Source organism: Sycon ciliatum, chromosome 2 (assembly GCF_964019385.1).
Source record: "Sycon ciliatum chromosome 2, ocSycCili1.1, whole genome shotgun sequence".
NCBI lineage: Eukaryota > Metazoa > Porifera > Calcarea > Leucosolenida > Sycettidae > Sycon > Sycon ciliatum.
The window spans coordinates 14944758-14966374 of record NC_088644.1 but is presented as its reverse complement, the minus strand read 5'-3'; the positions used below and the strand labels follow the sequence as shown (position 1 = coordinate 14966374).

Here is a 21617-nt window from a genome sequence, read left to right as displayed (position 1 = left end):
GCGCGAGTATGGTGTGATGTGTGATGTTTATGGTATGTGGTGCATGCAAGAGTACGCGTTGTCAGAGTATGACTGGGGATGTGCTTCCGTCTGTGTGAGAGCAACTGTCAAGTGAATGCTGTACATGCGCAGTGCTAGTTTGGTCTGGGAATGAGAGTCGTGTGTGATTCGTCCGTGGTCTGGTTGTCTTGGTCTTGGTCATGTGTTCTGTACGTATTAGTCCCTGATTGGTCGTCACGATTTGTCCTCGGTTTATTACTGCTTGTTCTTTGTTGATTCTTCGAGTCTTTTCCCGGGAGTCTTCCCGTAAGCCTTTTTGTCCTCACCAAGTAACTTGGTGTTACTTTAGTTACTAAAGTTTGTCTCTCTCCTCCTGCGCCCTCGTCATTTCTTGGTATAATAATTATAAGAGTATTGAAGATACAATCAAGAGTTTGCGTTGTTGTGTGGCGAGGGCCAGGGGGAGAAGCATTTCCTTTACACTAATGTATATGTGCACAGGCCCGGATACCTAAAACCCCCGGTGTTCTGGAGTCCCTGCTGCTAGCGGCCAGCTCATTGAGCCATGGAGCACCTGTGTACCTTGGAATGATGATGACGTTGATGATGGTAGTCCTGACGGCGAGGATGATGATTCTGAGAAGACGATGATAGTGGCAACAACAGCAGCAGTGAGATGTCGATACGATGTACTCCTACTCAAAGATTGGGCTGTATTTGGATTCTCGCACTGAAATTGTATGTCTCGCTATGACACATCACCCGCAGATTGCCGTCAACACCTCCAGTGGCCAATGCACCTGTCATCGGAGATGTCGCTGTTGACTCAACAGCTACCAACCGTGTTAGAAGGCTCCAGAGCCCAGTCAACTGTCAAGAAGTACAAGACAAGTTTCACGCAGTGGCAGAGGTGGGCAAAATGTCAAGGTATTCAGTTCTCCCGGCAGATCCGCTGCATGTAGCATTGTGCCTAGTCAAGAAGATTGCCACTTCCAGTACACCAGTGCCAGTCTCTGCAGCGGTTCATGGAATCAGTTGGAAACATAACACCTATAGTCATCCTGATCCATGCCGAGTACCCATTCTGCAAAGGCTACATCAAGCAGCAAAGAGATTTTTCGCCACTCAGCGCAGGAGGACAGCCCCGCTGACACCGAAACTGCTCAAGAAGCTGAAGGTCTCACTGTCTACTGGAAAATTGCAGGATCTCCAAAACCTTGACACTCACAGTCCTGCCAAAAATAATATTCGCCCAAAATCTGACACCCTTTACCACGAAGGCTGGCCACATGGCGCAAATTCTTCTCTGCGATTTTTCCAGAAATTCAAAATATTGCCCAAAATACGAAGAAAATTCGCTTTGTTGCCATGGTACCCGATATGGCGCCCCGTTGTCATGAATTTTGTAATACATGAGTGTACTGTATTCACTAGGGAGGTTTAGTTCCCACGTAACAGAAACGCGTACGTGGGTGATACAAGTAAAGTGGATGAAGGGCACCTACGTTGCAATGTTGTGTTAGTCACACGGAACAAACAAAAGCATGAAGCGAAAGGCCCAAACCTGGTCAAAGAGGAAGCTAACCGGGCCTAAGAAGCTCATCGAATATTTTGATTTCGTGCTTCGGAAACATCTTCAGCTGAGCACCCTCACAGCTCGCTCAATGCGCTCTATTCTGATTTTCACCCACGTTCTGGCGGAACGTGGGTGAGCCTCCATACACGGTATGTCGTGAATCAGAAAACGTCTGTACGTGGGTCACTGATTGTCACGTGGAACACACACGTAAAGTACCCACGGATACGTGGGACTAAACCTCCCTATTGCCAGCATTCTCGTGCATGTACCGTAAAGTACCGCCAGAGCGCCCCACCATCTCATCCTTTCGTGGTCGTATTGTGGAGGTGGTCTGCTGTCTGTAGGTCATACGACATGAACCTTGTACACATATTGCACGTTTTGTAGTCAATCCGTACCTTCGAGCGGACACAAGCTCCACACAAAACCCTGCCAAGCGTGACCTTAGTACACTAAGACTCTCACATCGTACAAACTTCGTTGCACTCTGCCATACGGTTTTCCTTTCTCAGGCTGTAAAATCAAAAGTACCGCGAGACGGGGCACTCTGGCGGTACTTTACGGTACTAGTAGTGTTACTACTTTGCACTTCCCCAGGCCAACGCTAGCCTTTTTAGAAGCATATGTACTGTGATTTGTGCCTTTAGTTGTGCTCGAAAGTGAAAATACAGGACTTCTGCAGAGGAAAGTACTGATCCCTGACAATTTTGGCTGCTTTTCGGACGTATCCTTTTCGGACCGGTTTTCGGAAGAGCCTTCAAAAATTGGACACTTTCCGAAAAATCGGATTTTTTGGCAGCACTGCACTCATTACATTAGGGTTTGCTGGGTTCCTCCGCGGGGATGATCTTTCTCATGTCCGAGTAGATGCCCTGTCCATTCATCGAGACTGTATGGCAGTTTTCCGGGAATGCAGAAAGAACGACCAGTTCCGGGAAGGTAACTGGGTGTTCATCAGCCGTTGGGAACAACACCTCTAACCAGTACAACTAGTTGAACAGTTTCTCGCCAGCGGTGATCACTCCATACTTGCCAACCCCTGGCAAAACAGTTTCCTTGACACAGCATGACGTGTTTCCTTGCTTTTGCCCATTTTTCCTTGATCTGCAATTTTTACATCATAATTGTGCAAAATATTGTTTATGACATCATTGTGGCGTCACCATGACCACAAAACATTCGTAAATAGTACAACATGTACGACAAAAAGTGCTTTTCCATGCGCTTACTCAAACGTTCTCGCCCGCTACACCTTCGTTTTGGGTACAGCACTGCGAGCGAGCGTCCAAAACACTGAAAATCAACAAAAAAAGGTGTTGACGGACATTTTCGAAAATCCGGTTGATGTTATAACTTTTCCGGTATACCGGGACGGAAGCGATTTTTCCTTGATTTTCCCGGAAATTCCGGTAGGGTTGGCAAGTATGTCACTCACCAAACTCGACATTGTTTGGCAGAGTCCGAACCCACCATGGGCGGAAGGTTATTCGGTCCCAAACGTCATACTCCAGAGCAAGGGATTTAGTACTGGCGGCCATGGCGGCAGTTGGAGAGGATCCTGACAAGTATGTGTACATAGCCTCCGTTCCGGGGGTGTCTCCGTGGCGGCTGCTGCAGGTATCCCAGACCGTCTAATTCATCGCCACGGAGGATGGAGGAGTGAGTCCGGTTTGAAGTCATATTTCTCGGAGTCCAAGCCTAACCTCCTAAGAGTCTCAAGTGCCATTGGGCAGGTGGTCATGTGAACAGTGGACATAATTATGATCATAATGTATATATGTATATCTTTCCTAGTTGCCTGGCATCCATGCTGATTCGTCTTGTAATGTCCTATACATGCTCGGCTATGCTTTGTTGTCTTGCAATGTGGCTGTCCGCAGCCGATCCTGCACTGTGGTTTTGCTGTAGCAAATGTGAGGTGTGAGAGAGAAGTCTACGCTTGTGTAGACGCTGAGTATTCGAACGAGAAGCACTGTTCTCCCGAACTTCGAATACTTGCGATGCTGGTTTTATGTGTAATTTAATTTTGTCATTGCACGCAGTGCAGGTAGACGTCACTGTAGTGAAGTAATCATTGTTGAGCGAGCGCCATGGAACAGCGCTTGCGCAAAAAGATTGTCCTTCTTTTTGTCTTGCTTGTCAAGGGCCCACCCGACCGCCCTATGTATTTATTTTGCTCTGAATGTGGTGGTTTCTTTGCTGTATCTTTCTGCACTGCTGATTTTATTAGTTCAAGTTGCTTATTTTTTTATTTGGGTGGTCATTCTGCAGTTGTTGTATCGTTTGCCTTAATTCTGGCAACCCTGTTTTTCCCTTGAAACAAGGCAATGTGGCTGTCCGCAGCCGACCCTGCTCTGTGGTTGTTGCTGTTTCCAATGTGAGGTGTGCGAGAGAACACAAACTCCAGGCAGTAGCGTGAGTCAGTGTCACCCATGCGCTGATGACCATGTCTGATAAAGCTTCTCATAACAACAGTATGGAATTGTTTTGTTGTTCTAACAGGGATAATTTGTGAAGATCCTGGTCAACCTACTAATGGTGGATATACACACAACGGATTTGAGTTTGGAAAGACTGTAAGATACACTTGTAAAACAGGTTATGAGATGCCACAAGGTACACTCACAGTTACATGTATAGGAACTGGACAATGGTCTCAAGCCAAGCCTACATGCCAACGTAAGTGTTATCAGTATGGTATACACCAGGGTTTTAGCCAAAGCAGGGTAGGGGGGCGCAGCGCCCCCTACTTCGTTTGCGCGCCCCCTGTGAAAAAGTGCCGCCCCCCTACTCATTTTCCGACTTTGTGTTTTTTCACTCCATTCAACGAAAATACAGTCGATAGTCACTACTAGAGGGTTCATAAAGGCACATTTGTGAGGGGTGAAGTCGGTGTTCACCCTGTATGTTGCATTTTGCATGGCAAGACAATTTTGGACAATGGAAAAAATGGGTCACGGGGTAACTTTTTTCCATGCCCCCCCCCCCCTACTATATTGACCTGGCTAGAACCCTGGTATACACACATTCATACACTGTACACTGTACACTGTACATACATACCGTATCATCTCTATAGGGCTTGAAAGTGCTACGTCACAGCATAGCAATAATTTCAAAAATTCAAAAACTTGATCCACTTGGATCCAGTTTTTGTATGGATCCAAGCACATTTCAAGCCGTCTTACTCACAGCAAGGTGATGTAGCCAGTGAAACTGATTGATTTGGCTACTGGGGGCGGGGTTACAACTGGTGGCGAAGTAAAAGTCACCCCTGCATACGACATGAGTGGGTTGATATGCACCCACATACTGAGGCAATAGCAAAGTCACACCTTAGTGGATCCGAAATAGAAATCTAATGTCAACTTACTACTCCCTGGCCGTTTTTGATGTCATCACTTTCAAGCCCTATTACAAGCTCAGTCTCTTGTAGAAGCCCAGTCTCTATTTTAGCGCACTCCAAGAGGGCCGCGAAGGCGTCACGCGAAATTACGCATCTATATAGCTATGAGCGACATCCACAGGACCACAGAACCTGCTGGGACAGTACGCGTGTACTCGAGTCTCATTCTGAGCACGTTTTTTCTTCCTTTTTCAGCTCCAGTATAGCTGTATTTTTCACTGCAAAGCCGTCATCGATTGTTGTGTTCGTTGTTCAAAAAAGTGGACATTCAATCAAGAAGGCAGAGGACATAGGAGCCTGATTCGGGTTTCTCGTGGCATAGGACGGCCACACAGAGACACCTTGTGATTTTCTGAATATAAAATACCGTAGGCACGATGCAGAGATCATTTTGTGCGATATCAAATTGTTTGTGATGTACCACATCGAGCAGAACGGGATCCAAACACAAGCTTACCGATGGCTAGGCTGCCGACCTGACTGGACAAAAATTAATGATCCCTGGCTTCACCAGACGCCAGAAGTCGGAAACCATGTCCTTTGTCTCGACGTCCATCTCCAAATCATGAGAACTCCATCTTCGTCGTGAAAAGGATTGAAATACTCAACATTCAACCGAGATTCGCGGTCTCACGCTTTCTCAGATCGAATCATTTTTGTTGTAGCAGTTGCAGGGCAGATCCCCGCCACTACTTCAACAGGGTTTCGCTTCACAGCATGCCTGGAACAAGCCATATCGAGGTTGCTACCCTCTCAGCAAAAAATTTGAAATTTCTATGGTGGAAGGTATACTACGAAGATAATTTCAAAATGTATGGTTGGCGGCGCGACCTACATCATTCAAACTTTGCAGGATGGTTCTGACCTACATGCTAGGCATGGAACCACAGAGTTTGACATCATAGCTGACACACAAAGTCACACACACAGCATATTTGTGTGCACAGATACTAAATTAGTGGACGTCGTCATCTTCTTCCCGCTGGTCTCAAATGTACTATGACGTGATATTTCGCCTGACGTATACTAACGCAGCCGCTCCAATATAAGCGCAGGGCTTAAATGGGGAACTGTATGGATCATGTCCATGTACGTTTGACATCATACAGTATCACATAAACACATGCTGTGGTAAAAGTCTAGAATCCCCTAGATCTAAACTTCAGACTCAGTGTACCAGGGAGCGCAAAACTGCAGTCCCAGGACCTGCTGGGAAACTTTGTGCTACTGATATAATTATGATGGTGAAAGGAAAAAGACAAAATGTTACGAGTTATGACAAACTGTCCACCAACTTAACCAGATCTTATACCGTCAGCGAGTGCGACAAACTGGCACGAAACTGACAAGGAGTACTGAGACATTCGGCGACCTGACACCTAGCTCCAACACTTCTCCAAGGCGCAAGCCAACAACCTTCCAACTTGGAAGGCTCAGGTTCGGAATGGTCCAAGAGGGGAGGGAAAGCGCAATGAAGAAGAGCATGAGCTACGCGCCACGGCAACAAAGAATGCCGAAAGTTGTCGCACTCGCTGACGGTATAAGATCTGGTTACGTTGATGGACAGTTTGTCATAACTCGTAACATTTTGTCTTTTTCCTTTCTTCATCATAATTATATTGGCTCGCCATCCGAGTTCAGCTTTACTGATATAGTGATAAATATTATGCAATGCACACAGAAGGACCCGGAAGACATGTGAGGGATGGCGGGGAAAACTTCCCCCCATCAAGGACATACTTGAAACAAAGGGTGCAGCCGCGCTCATGAGAATGAGCATATGCAGATGTATGTCTGCATGCACGCGTGCAGGTTAGTATGTGTGCGTGCGTGAACGGTGAAGTAATATGCAGAGTCTGGGATGAGTGTGAGCACCTGTTATATCACCTGCTAGCCAGCATTAATAACTGCACATTTAAATCTTAGTTGTATTGGTTTGAAACTCGGATGTTGAGCCATAAATAAATGTAAAAGAGAAAAGGACATATGGATACGAGTTTAGAGTAACTCTCCATCACTGTAACATGATACTATATACAGTCAGAAAGTGCAATAACTAGGCACAAAACTGACAGAGTACTGAGACATTCGACGTCCTGACACCTAACTTTAACACATCTCCGTAGCGCTAACCGACAGCCTTCCAACTTGGAAGGTTCAAGGTTATGGAAAGACCAAAGAGGGGAAGGCAAGCGCAAGGAAAACGAGCAAAAGCTACAGTCCCAACGGAACAAAGAATGTCGATTGTCACTGGACGATGACGAGACCAGTACGATATTTGACAAAGCGGTCTAACTACAATTCGAAGCAGCAAAGCAGCACACCACCCAACTTGGGTGGGTCGTAAATATCAAAGATAAGTAAAGAAAGGGAAGCTTTGCGAAAACGAATTGTACAAGCCGAAAGCCAAACTCCTACAGTACTCCTCATGCATGACATTGTGATGGACTAGTTGACTACAAAACAAGTTGTTTCACACGACGTACGTTTCGCCGTATGGTTCGTGACGGCTCATCAGGTGTGCAATTTGAAACTCGGATGTTGAGCCATAAATAAATGTAAAAGAGAAAAGGACATATGGATACGAGTTTAGAGTAACTCTCCATCACTGTAACATGATACTATATACAGTCAGAAAGTGCAATAACTAGGCACAAAACTGACAGAGTACTGAGACATTCGACGTCCTGACACCTAACTTTAACACATCTCCGTAGCGCTAACCGACAGCCTTCCAACTTGGAAGGTTCAAGGTTATGGAAAGACCAAAGAGGGGAAGGCGAAACGTACGTCGTGTGAAACAACTTGTTTTGTAGTCAACTAGTCCATCACAATGTCATGCATGAGGAGTTCTGTAGGAGTTTGGCTTTCGGCTTGTACAATTCGTTTTCGCAAAGCTTCCCTTTCTTTACTTATCTTTGATATTTACGACCCACCCAAGTTGGGTGGTGTGCTGCTTTGCTGCTTCGAATTGTAGTTAGACCGCTTTGTCAAATACTGGTCTCGTCATCGTCCAGTGACAATCGACATTCTTTGTTCCGTTGGGACTGTAGCTTTTGCTCGTTTTCGTTGCGCTTGCCTTCCCCTCTTAGGTCTTTCCATAACCTTGAACCTTCCAAGTTGGAAGGCTGTCGGTTAACGCTACGGAGATGTGTTAAAGTTAGGTGTCAGGACGTCGAATGTCTCAGTACTCTGTCAGTTTTGTGCCTAGTTATTGCACTTTCTGACTGTATATAGTATCATGTTACAGTGATGGAGAGTTACTCTAAACTCGTATCCATATGTCCTTTTCTCTTTTACATTTATTTATGGCTCAACATCCGAGTTTCAAATTGCACACCTGATGAGCCGTCACGAACCATACGGCGAAACGTACGTCGTGTGAAACAACTTGTTTTGTAGTCAACTAGTCCATCACAATGTCATGCATGAGGAGTACTGTAGGAGTTTGGCTTTCGGCTTGTACAATTCGTTTTCGCAAAGCTTCCCTTTCTTTACTTATCTTTGATATTTACGACCCACCCAAGTTGGGTGGTGTGCTGCTTTGCTGCTTCGAATTGTAGTTAGACCGCTTTGTCAAATATCGTACTGGTCTCGTCATCGTCCAGTGACAATCGACATTCTTTGTTCCGTTGGGACTGTAGCTTTTGCTCGTTTTCCTTGCGCTTGCCTTCCCCTCTTTGGTCTTTCCATAACCTTGAACCTTCCAAGTTGAAAGGCTGTCGGTTAGCGCTACGGAGATGTGTTAAAGTTAGGTGTCAGGACGTCGAATGTCTCAGTACTCTGTCAGTTTTGTGCCTAGTTATTGCACTTTCTGACTGTATATAGTATCATGTTACAGTGATGGAGAGTTACTCTAAACTCGTATCCATATGTCCTTTTCTCTTTTACATTTATTTATGGCTCAACATCCGAGTTTCAAATTGCACACCTGATGAGCCGTCACGAACCATACGGCGAAACGTACGTCGTGTGAAACAACTTGTTTTGTAGTCAACTAGTCCATCACAATGTCATGCATGAGGAGTACTGTAGGAGTTTGGCTTTCGGCTTGTACAATTCGTTTTCGCAAAGCTTCCCTTTCTTTACTTATCTTTGATATTTACGACCCACCCAAGTTGGGTGGTGTGCTGCTTTGCTGCTTCGAATTGTAGTTAGACCGCTTTGTCAAATATCGTACTGGTCTCGTCATCGTCCAGTGACAATCGACATTCTTTGTTCCGTTGGGACTGTAGCTTTTGCTCGTTTTCCTTGCGCTTGCCTTCCCCTCTTTGGTCTTTCCATAACCTTGAACCTTCCAAGTTGGAAGGCTGTCGGTTAGCGCTACGGAGATGTGTTAAAGTTAGGTGTCAGGACGTCGAATGTCTCAGTACTCTGTCAGTTTTGTGCCTAGTTATTGCACTTTCTGACTGTATATAGTATCATGTTACAGTGATGGAGAGTTACTCTAAACTCGTATCCATATGTCCTTTTCTCTTTTACATGTATTGGTTTAAAGATAAATGTGTTGTTTTTTCACGGCTGAGCGTAGCGAAAGAGTGTAAAAAACGTATTTTTCACTCACCATTTTTCTGTCGTGCTCTGCTGCTCTTCCACTGCGCAACTCTCCCCCACCTGCCATCGTGGTCTTGTCATCCTCGTAGAGCGTGGAGTTTTCCCACCCTCCCTCCCTTGGGTCCCGTACGTTTTTGGGCTTCCATTGGGTGCTGTTTTACTGGTTTTCCATGGCATGCTTTGTTTTGTGTGTTTCTGTCCCGAGGGTCTCGGTGTTTTTTGGTTGTATGGTTACTCCTTTCTGCTTGTTTCTCTTCGGTTTTTCTTTTGGGTGTGACTGGCAGTGGGGCAGGTCCCATATTAGTAGAAGGGTTTTTTGGCCGCAAGGCGAGTTTTTCCCCCAGCCCTGTTGAGTGGTCGTGGCTGGAAATTTAGGGAGTCGGATTTCCAGGCGCTCCCCCACTGGCCAGTCACCTACACCAGGACATTGCTCTGCTCGTGTCTTGCACTGACATACTTGTATCTCTTGCCGGCCGCGGCCTTACTCTTCATTACTTCTGGCCTAGTTTTTGGCTAGCGTGTGGCTGTGAGTGTGGTGTGACGGTATACTGAGTACATTCTGTGAGTACATTCTGGTAGACCACTACCCCCATCGTGAGTACATTCTGGTAGACCACTACCCCATGTACAACCCGGTTGCTATGTGAGTGAAATGATGAGCATACATTGGGTCAGCCAAGGGAAATGCCAGCGGAAGCAGTACAGCAGGGGTCGGAAAATAGAGAAAATATTGTAACCTCAAACACATAAAGGAATTACCCAAACTGTCCAAATGTGAAGAAACCAAAACACAAAAGTGCAAATATTGGAGCTGTCCACTGTAAGGCCACTGTTACAATGCACATTTTTTTTAACTCAAAGTTGGCTCCTTTCATCCCTGGGTGGTCCTCATTGCCCCGCTGCAACAGTTTCGTCTAGACACCCTCTCGGTTCCGGAGATGGGCAAGGTACAAATTGTTAAAAGCATGTCCGCGTAGGTAGCGGGGTGCCACTTTTGCTTATGCCACTCAGGATTGATGTCTGAAGAGTAATACGATACAATGAAATGACAGAAGTGATGTCAACAAAAGCCGACAATACCAATAGGACTAAGGGAAAACTTCATGCAAAGTATAAAATAAAATAGAATATGCATACAACATGTCTGGCGGAATCAAGTGGATCACGAGAATCAGTCCTGTTAGGTGGGGCGGGCTCCACACCATGCCTGTCTGTCCGCTGCCATTGTGCGGACTGCGTCAGCATCTAGCGGCTGGTGGAGGGTAAGTCCATGCCATGATGACAGTTCCGTCTGCAAGATCGTTACCAAAGTCGTCCGAGGTCGACCCCTGAAGCGTTCAGTGCCCTCGTCATTGGCCAAGCGAAGATACATATCCACTGCCAACTGTGGAGGAGCAGTTGGGGCCAAATGAAAGATATGGCCAGCGAGACTGTAGCGCTGCCTTGTGATCATCTCGCTGATGGGGACAGCTCCGCAGCGCTTATACAGAGTGTCATTGCTAATTCGTTTAGGGTACCGCATGTCGATGATGCTCCTTAGCTGGGTCCTGTGGAACGAATCCATTCGCGCGAATGTCGGAGCTCGCGCGAAGGTACAAAAGTGGACTAAAATATGCTTTGAAATTAGGCACAAGAATGAGGGATCACGCGGCTTCTCACAACAAAAACATCGTATCCAAAACAACTACCGTATTTCCCCGTAAGTTAGTTCTCCCCTATGACTTAGTACCCCCTATAAAAAATACACTTTCCACTGCCGAGGTTATCACCCCGAAAGACAGTTCCCCCCGAAAGATAGTAAGTTCGTACCCGTCCTACATGTACAGACACCGTACAGTACATACATCATATGCACGGACACTAGAGTTGCGCAGGCTTCCCACTGCGTGTCATTTACCCCCGATAAAAAAGTACTCCCCGAAAGATAGTACCACCCCCGAGAGTTAGTACTCATGTGGCTGCTAAGTTCGAAAGTTAGTACGTACTAACTTACGGGGAAATACGGTTTGTTCGCACTCCGATCGATTTTACCATGTAATGTAATGTAAGCCATGCAACTGGTGACCAGCAACTTGCTGAGTCCATCTAAAAAATTGTCCTAAGAAAGCCATTGCGTAGACCATCTACATGGCCAGTCGCAGCAAGGTTACCTCCTAATATTTGAGGTAAACTGCCACCATAGTCTGCAACAACACAGCCAACAAGAAGTCTTGAACAAACTGTCCAAAAATCTTTCTTTTTTTATTTATTTTTTATTGAAAAACCACAAACCTTCAGACATGTGAATGTGTACATGATATACAGTGTACATACGTATCATTTGGGGAAATGTTAAAATTTTGAACTCTCCAATGGCCATACTCTCGCGGAATCCAACCTCGCGGCAGGAAAGCACACGCGGAGCGCAGCCACTTGCCTTTTTTCTAAGCTACCAGCACTGAAACAAAATGGCTGTAGTAACTGCCCTAGCAAACCTTCAATGAAGCCGCCACAAAGCGCCACTTGCTGAACAACTGAGCGCAACATGACAAAAAGGAGACCTGGTTTACAACAACAAATGAGCAAGGACTGCGACAGTCGCACAAGATCTGCCAGGAAGTTCTTGGGCATACACAGGCAAAATGTGCATCCAAAATCTCACTAGAGCCACTTCAAATGCAGTATAACTGGTCAAGGCGACCAGTTGTTCCTGAGGACCAATGAATCTGGGACCAATGGAAGTTATCTCCAGGCAACTGAACCAGGATAAGGATACCACCTCTATACAAAGACCACATTAAGGGGGTTCCTTGAGCAGTCACCTTAGACAGGTTTCACTGTTTAATACCCAAACTACTATGGATTTGGATACAAACCGCACATAAAAGGAAAACTTGTTTGGCCATTTCCAAAAAAGGTAAAATGGATCCATTGTATGTCACTTTTGCATCTAAACTCTTCACATGTATCATGCCAATATTAGGGAGGTTAAGCTCATAAGCATTGCTTCCAGGACAGAGGCCTGGAGCAGGGAGGAGTATCTAGGGATCAGTTTCAAAAACATATTAAAGGTGGTGCAGCTGCAGACCTACGTTTTGTGTGATCGTAAGTAGGAGAATGTGATAAAGACATAGGGTTAGAGAGATGATAGGAATATTTTTTACATGCATACTGGTGAATGATATCAACATGTTGCTATTTGAAGAAGTATTCTACTGTGTTCTTTGCTTACAGCCCGACAATGTCCCACTCCAGGAAAACCTGACTCCGGACAATATCGTGTAGCACGGCAAGGGCAATATGTCTCGAGACCTTTCCAATATGGTGACACTGTTTTATGGTTTTGCAATAAAGGATTCACAGGAAGTACCCGTGCTGTATGCCAGGCAGATGGTAGATGGAGCAAGAACACACCAACCTGTACACGTACGTACTTTCGGGACTCTGATTGGAACCCACTACCAGTTTGGCCTTTGTTTCTAATCATAATAATTATTTACAGCAGTTTCATACTTACCTGCAACATTTTACCTTTTTCAATACAGTGGAGATCGGATATAACGACTTTGTATAACTATAACGACAGATTGAGTTTAGCGACGCAATTCTGTTGCCCTAGTCGTTTAGTAAGTCCTTTGTGAAGATCGGGTTTAGTGACCGGTCGAATAGTGACATTTTGTTCTCTCCCGAAGGAGTGTCGTTATATCCAATCTCCACTGTATTTCAGTAAAGAGAGAAAGGACCAATAAGTTGCAAGTTATGACTAACAGTTCACCAATGTAACGAGATATTCTACAGTCAGATAGTGCGACAACAAGGCACAAAACTGAAAAGGATATTGAGGCATTCAACAACCTGGCACTTTCGTGGCGAATCCCTTCCCTTCATTGGAACTTTCTGCAACTGAGCCTTCCAAATTGGAAGATTGTGGGTTTGCGCTTCGTAGATGTGTTAGAGTAGGGTTGTTGAATGTCTCAATATGCCTGTCAGTGTTGAGACGTCATGGGAAAATCTCTGCTCTAGTGGAAACTCAAATGAAGCCGCAATGAAGCATCACTTGCTGAACAACAGCACATGACAAGAAAGATAAACAGGTCCACAACAACAAATCAGCTAGGATTGCAACAGTAGCGCAAGATGGCCCAGAACGTTCTTGTGTACTAGACAGCTACTGCACGAGAATTTAAAAGAGGGCATGTCTGAGAATACCAAAGTATTAGGCTAAGTCAATCTCTCCGATTTTGCTCAAAATTTGCAGATAGGTTCCCATTGGGGTGTAGATCGACTGTGCAAAGCTCTTGAAAACGTTTCTGAAGGGAACCTAGAAACTCGCATACCCCGAAAAATGGCCGAAAAATCACATCATTTGGCCCAGTATCAGCGAGAATCGACCTTCGGGTGAAAATCATTTTTGCAGAATGAGTCATTTCTGCAACGGCAAAAAACTCTTGCTTCGCGCTCTGCACATGCAAACAAAAAATTAGTTCATCGCAACAATGGATGCTTTTGATCGTCCTAGTAGTAGGAGAGTTCGCTCACGATGGCCAGCTAGCTGTCGTCCGGCTCTGCCAGAAGCCATTTTATTTCCTAGGCAGGAATCGTCGCGTCTGATAGAGAACTACGACAGTTTACAGAAGATGTTTTTGTCGACGCGCAATTCCTATTTAGCGACGAGAATTTCAACTTGATTTAGGCGCTCCGCCAAAGGAGCTCTCTGCTGGCAAAAGTACTTTCTGACATCTGATAATCCTCGTAGGGCCCTTCTGAATTTAGTACAGCTCCGCTCAGGGGAAATACTGAACGAGGAGAAACTAGTGAGGCGCCGGCAACAGAGGTAGACAAATTGAAATGGCTGGATCAACTCGAGTCAGGACGAAAGAGCGCTGCCGCTAGTGACATGATCTGAATTTTTCCAGTCTCCCACACTGGACTCCGTGGTGAACACCAAACCCCTTGGACGGGGCAAGAGCTGAACATGATTGATGAGCTACGAACTCTCTGCGCTCAGTGCTGGAATCATGGCGCACTGACGCGCATGCAGCAAGTTTCCCACAGAGCTCAAATTTCACAGAGGTGCAGCAGTGATGCCGAGACTACCTCCAAATTGTGTATGAGATGAAGCCTGGGGTGTTAGAATGTTGTGCCTGTGTCGCATTCCCTGTGGGATTCACAGACTGGGACTCCAGGTGTAGTTGTAGCCACCCCCCCCCCCTCCTGTTCTGCACTGTAGTAACTGCCTTTTCTCCACCTGCTCCCAGTCCCGTGCCATCTCCACACTTATACAAAGGGACGACGATAACTACACTTAGAAGACTGTTTATTGACACGACGACGAAACACAACTAGACATGACGAACTCAAGACGAAAACATGATGAACTCAAGACGAAGACATGATGAACTCAAGACGAAGACTGCTTTTCAGACCACAGCAACACGCGCATGCACCAACATAACGCACACAGGACGTACACAAAATAACGTACTATATACGATATGGTAAGTCTATCGATATACGGTACATGCGGTATGATACGGTAAAAAATCCGTCTACTACATGCACTTATGTGGATTTTCAGGGGACTTGGGATGGCGTTCAAACAGTTTTCATTGGTATGCAGTGATGAGGATCAAGGCCATCCATGCTCTATGCCAGAGGTTGCCCAAGACTCAGGAGTTGTTTTACAACAAAACTGGATGAATGATTTATTACACTGACTTTTGTAACACATCATGGCCAGCAATCGAGGACATCTGAGAGTTGTAATTTTTGGCATGCTGGGCCAAGCACAAGGAAGCCATCTGCCAAAAAAACTGGAAAAATGGTTGTTGTTTGATCCTCTGGTGTAATCTTTGTAGCTAATCGAAGCTAATTGCTGTTTGGAGCAGAAACGCTGAAACTGAATATTTTCAGCATGTACTCATGCGTGTGCTCATGTACTCAAGCATGTAGTCTCACTCGTATTTTAGCTCTTTTTCTGGAATGGATGCTGCTCTGCAACCCTTGGTGAACATTTCCTGCACTCGTGGAGCAGCTGAAAAGGACCACTGGTATGTCTGGTTCCTGGTTTGAAAGTGGAGAGTCGACTTTTGTGCCTTGAAAAAGGAGTAAAAAAAAAGAAAAAGTAAATTATCGTATCCGTTCCCAAAGGGAACTCACGTTCCCGAAGGGAACTCACGACGGCCGCTAACACCCGATAAACCCTAAAAAGGAGTAGAGAACAATAAAGGTACGTCTGTAGCTTATTCTTGAGCGCTCCTCGTAGATTTTTGATCGTGATAGAAATTCTCAGACCAAAGTCAGCGCGAAGATGGCCGTACAGTTTTCTTGTGGATTTTTTAGTTGTTTTGTCTCGTATCTATGCCAGTATCGTGATGGTGAAGTGGAGAGGGTAATTTTCTTACCCTAGGCTTCGTTCGGCCGACTTTGCTTCGTCCTCGTTGAAAAGTGATCATGAAAAAAAGGTCGATTCATAAAATTATGTTGAATTTCAATGAACATGATGACATGCGATTGCTGGCTATGAGTATTCCGATGTGGAAAACACTGTGATAAATTGTTGTATTTCCTGATATGTACCTATGCTTGTTTGAGAAGCTTCTGGGTCATCAAATATTGCTTTGTTCGGTCTAATACTTTGCCATGTGATCACTAGATACCTATAGATGACAACAGCAGAAAAAGTCATTTTGTGAAAAATCACCCTAAGGTCCATTTTTGCAGATACTGGGCCATTTATGGTTCTACAAACGAGTCACGTCACAGTGTACACGAACAAGCCATGACTCTGACAAAACTCCATCAAGCCAACATTGCCTCACCTTAGGAGAGTTCCTGGAGCAGTACCGCTTAGCAACGCCAGCATCCCAGAAGACGAGGACAATCACCCCCCCCCCCCCACCCCCCCCCCTGACGCCACAAAAGATTGTCTTGAGCTGATAAAACTATTTTGAAGTAACTACGCTGATAAGCTAATATTAGTCACAGTATATTCCAGCACTGGTGTTATCTTCTATTGTGGTTATAGCACTGCCTTAGCACTGCCTTAGCCTACATTACAATTACCCTATACATCATGTACATGGTGCGTCCATGGAGCTATGAAGCCGAGACCTCTGGTCGGCGGAGCTTAATGGGCCCCACCACCACACTCCATCATTCACCCCAGTGTCTGGAGATATGTGGATTTTGTAGAAAAAAAAAACAAAACAAAAAACATGTAGTACAATGTATAACCAGCGAATAGCACATCATGTTTTATCGTCTGATGAGTGTTTTTCAACACGAAACTCCGAGTTACGAGAAAGCTTTTGGTCTCTGTTGTTCTGCCTTGTGTATCTATCCATCTATCTATCTATCTATCCATCTACAAATATTACACAGCAATGAATCAAACGAGTCTCTTTCCGCTGTTACTCCGAGTTTCGTGTCAAAACACTTCATCAGACGGCATATGACCAAGACTAACAATCACTAGAATATATACGGAGAGAAGGCAGAGGTGATGGAGGTACATTTCAATAGCGCGAGGAAAAGGGATGACAAAGTATGAAGTTGTCTGATGAGTGCTTTCGCACGAGACTCGGAGTAACAACGAATTTCTCGGCTATCCATCGCTTGATGACTTGTGTATCTATCTTTCTATCTATCAAACAAACATCTAACAAACATCTTGTGTATCTATCTATCTATCTACTCAATCTGCGGACAGTATGCTGTTTCGCTCTTTGTGAACTCATCAGCGCAGCACAGAGGAAATGAGGCCGAACCTGATAGCAATGAAAATATAAATTTCCAATCAGGCCCGAACGTACCTTGCCAGAGTGCTCAAACTGACAAGCCAGTGAGCTCTGCGTAATGCAAACAGCAAAGGCACTACCCCACATGAGAGTGCTCGACCACTACAAGAGCAGGAGCGAAAATACTCAATCTGCGGACAGCATGCTGTTTCGTTCTTTGTGAACTCATCAGCGCAGCACAGAGGAAATGAGGCCGAACCTGATAGCAATGGAAATAAAAATTTCTAATCAGGCCCGAACGTACCTTGCCAGAGTGCTCAAACTGACAAGTCAGTGAGCTCTGCGTAATGCAAACAGCAAAGGCACTACCCCACATGAGAGTGCTCAACCACTATCTATATATCTATCTATCTATCTTTTTCTTTCTCTCTCTCCATCTCTCTTTTTCTTTTACAATAAATATTGGTGAACAGGTATAAGTTGCCAAGACCAAGGACGGCTTGTCAATGGAGATAGCACATCGACAGGTCAACAATTTGGTAGTACAGTAACATATCGATGTCATAAAGGCTTCTACATGGAGGGTTCTACAAGTGGTGTTGTTACTACACGATGTTTATTCGACACAAGGTGGTCTCATGATAAACCCACTTGTTTGCGTAAGTACGAAATAATTTTCTATCAGGTTCAGGTTGGTGGGTTTTCCATCCCGCAGCGTTTCAGATATGTAGCCCAGTCCTGGTACGGGATTGTTTGTTAAGTAGAGGTGCTAATCTTTAACAGAGGCATACCTATGATCAGTACATATCAACTTGCACTTTTTTTAATGCACACAACCCATAATATGATGTCGGCATTTGTTTTCGGGTATTGAATAACATTTTTCCGCCATAATCCTGTTTTCAAAAGACTCCCCCCCCCCATACATACAGACACAGCACTTCCTCAGAACGGCGCAGCAACCTGGATGCAGTTTTTAATGCACTGCGTGTTTCTCTGTGCTTCTCTGTTGAACAGCCCGGGCGTGTCCTGATCCAGGCAGTCCTACATTTGGTGCCTTCTCTGTTCAAATGGGAGTACAGCGTGCCAGTCTGACACCCTACCTGTACAACGACACTGTCACATGGACATGTTATATCGGCTATTCTACTACTCAACCTACTACTGCTGTGTGTCAGGCTAATGAAAGATGGAGTAACAACCGCCCAGGCTGCCAAAGTATGTTTTTTTTGTATATTACCAGAAAGCCACAAATAATCATGGTGCAAACAACGGCCAAAAAAAGCACAGATGGATGCACATAGCGATGGCAGCCGGAGCAGTGGAGGCGGAGCAACAGCAGCTAAACCGACTAAGGGTCTCGGCATCCACACTGCTCATGCACGCCAAACAGAAAAATACTAAATGAAAACAAAATGAATAGAAGCACTACAGAGCAAATGAGAAAGTATGGGTAACGGCACAGTCACACAGCGTGCAAAATGGGAAGGAAAGTTTAGGAGCAGACACACATACATTGGCATGTACACAGCAGCAGGAATCCGGCATACACACATGTGAACACATGCATGAGCACACACTCTCTCTCTTTCTCTCACACACAAACACACACACAAACACGTGCATACCTACAAAAGAGTCCTTAGGGATGTGAGGGTGGGTACCCTGCTTAATAAAACCCGGATAGCCATGACTAGGTGATCCGGCACTGTTGCACAAAGACACACACACCCACCCACCCCCCCCCACACACACACACACACATGCACCTGCACACACATTAGTGCACACACATGCACACACACACACATACACACACACACACACACACACACACACACACACACACACATGTGCACACACTTACTTTAACACAGACAATAAACATCGCACACACACATAAACACCCACCCACACGCGCTCACATAATTATGTTATAGATTATTGTCCTGTTTTGTTCATCACAATATTTTAACACTGCTGTGGGGTTATTCTACAACATGTGTTTCAAACAGGGATAATATGTAGAAATCCTGGTCGACCTGAAAATGGCAAGGCTACAACTAACGGATTTGATTATGGAAAGAATAGAAGATACACTTGTAACACAGGTTATAAGATGGAGAACATACCAAGTGGTACACTCACAGTGACATGTGTAGGAACTGGACAATGGTCTCAACCCAAACCTACATGCCAACGTAAGTGCTGTTATCAAGAGTACATAACCAAGAGTGTACAAGTCGATGCCCCCCCCCCCTCCCCCCCCCCCCCCCCCGGCCAACGGTGGAGTTTTTCATGATGGAAGTGTTTCGCAGGCATTAGACTCAATGATGCTATGATACGAAGCTAGATCAAAGGAAAAAGAATTTGTACATCGCAGCTATGGTAGTCAAAGGAGAACAAAGGAGAGCAGATCCATGTGACCTGAACGCAATGAACTGTAATTTGATCTTTTCTTTGATTGCAGCCCGCCAATGTCCCACTCCAGTAACACCAACATCTGGACAGTATTATGTAGAACGGCAAGGACGGCGTCTCTGGAGACGAGGTCCTTTCCAATATGATGACATTGTTAGATGGGTGTGTGATACAGGATTCACAGGGAATACCAACGCTGTATGTCAAGCAAATAGTACATGGAGCAAGAACACACCAACCTGTATACGTACGTATACAAATACTTTTTTTGCTTACTTGAAGTAGGTGTGCAATATGAAACTCAGATGTTTAGTCAATAATGAATTGTGAAAGGAAAGGAACATATGGATACGAGTTAAGTAACTGTCCATGACTGTAACTACAATCGTGGCCAAAGAAATCTGACCCGCGAGTCAAAAGTAGTGCCGCGTTTCCACTTCAATGACATCATGCATGTTCGCAAAAATGACCCGAGGGCCGCAGCGGCCGCATGATCCTTGGCGCTGCTTTCAGCACGTGGGTTGGATGTCTTTGGTCATGACTGCAGATTGTACAGTCAGAAAGAACAACAACTACTAGTAGGCACAAAACTGACATTTGACGACCTGACAGTTAGGCTGACAGCTAGCCGACACATCTCCAAAGCGCAAGCCAACAGCCTTGAAGGAAAGCGCAACGAAAATGACTACAAGCTGAAAGTCCCAAGCTAACAAAGAATGTTGATTGTTACCGGACGGTGACGAGACCAGTAAGATACTTGACAAAGCGGTCTAACTACAAATCCAAGCAGCAAAGCAGCACACCACCCAACTTGGGGCGCCTCAGAAATATCAAAGATAAGTACAGAAGGGGGAGCATTTTGAAGACGAATTGCACAAAACCGTGTTGGTCTCCCCTTATCCTAAAACCTTCTGAGTTGGAAGGCTGTTGAGTGTTGGTTAGCGCTTCGGAGATGCATATGTAGGAGCTAGGTGTCAGGACGTCGAATGTCTCAGTACTCTGTCAGTTTTGTGCCTAGTTGTTGCACTTTCTGACTGTATATAGTATCTAGTTACAGTGGTAGACAGTTATTTTTAACTTGTATCCATATGCCCCTTTTCTTTCTCTACTTCAAGTAGCAGCAACATTAACTAAAAGTTTTAGTTTGTCAAGTTGCCTTTAGCCTTGTTTCTCACTGCTAAGAGAGAAAAGAAAACATGATCATGATGATGTATCATAGCCGCTTATCACGTATTTAGCATGTAACAGTTAGAAAAATATTATCATTTAGAGCATTGCAATTTCAAATTTGGACTTCACGGAGATCTTCAAAGTTTAAGGAAATTAGAGGCCACATGCCACGTACTGCTCTTTTCTCTCCGAAACTCAACACTTGCAAGCCAGATATGAAAGAAAGAAAAATCATCAGTCATACCACCGGGACTCGAACCAGGGACCTTGCTATTCGTGAGCCAAGCCAAAATCGAGGCTCCCTTTTTTGATTCCTGGTGGTGGCAGACATTCTTTTCTTCAGACGTTTTCCTTTGTTCAACTCTATCAAACTTTAAAATATAGACATATTATTGGTTGACTCTATTGGTACATTGTCTACAGGTATAAGCTGTCCTGACCCTGGTGCACCTACTAATGGTAACTACATAGTGACTGGCTTGAAGTACGAGGATACAGTTACGTACACCTGCAGACTTGGCTATGACATGCTCAACCATCCAAATTCTTCTCTTACTGGAGTGTGTATGGCCAACAAGATGTGGTCCAGTACCCAACCCGAATGTGAACGTAAGTACAGTACTCCATTATTATCTCGGCAAACTCCAACTATCCAGGTGCAGTATGTGCAGTGAGTATGTGCAGAGGGTCAAAGGTTTTTGTTTTAATGTACCAAGAGTACAATAAGTATTGCCTCAAGAACACACAAATCTCCCTCTTTATTTCCACG

General features: G+C 45.0%; 1 protein-coding gene across 1 annotated transcript in view; it reads left to right on the top strand.

The window, feature by feature from the left end:
* The window catches only part of LOC135808883 (sushi, von Willebrand factor type A, EGF and pentraxin domain-containing protein 1-like), a 164147-nt gene that overhangs the window by 120359 nt on the left and 22171 nt on the right, over window positions 1-21617 (top strand). The window contains exons 16-21 of the mRNA XM_065322124.1: window positions 12753-12944; window positions 17731-17916; window positions 18275-18475; window positions 19273-19458; window positions 19728-19925; window positions 21272-21457. Of these exons, the coding sequence (XP_065178196.1) occupies window positions 12753-12944; window positions 17731-17916; window positions 18275-18475; window positions 19273-19458; window positions 19728-19925; window positions 21272-21457 (1149 nt within the window). The remainder of the gene's footprint in view (window positions 1-12752; window positions 12945-17730; window positions 17917-18274; window positions 18476-19272; window positions 19459-19727; window positions 19926-21271; window positions 21458-21617) is intronic.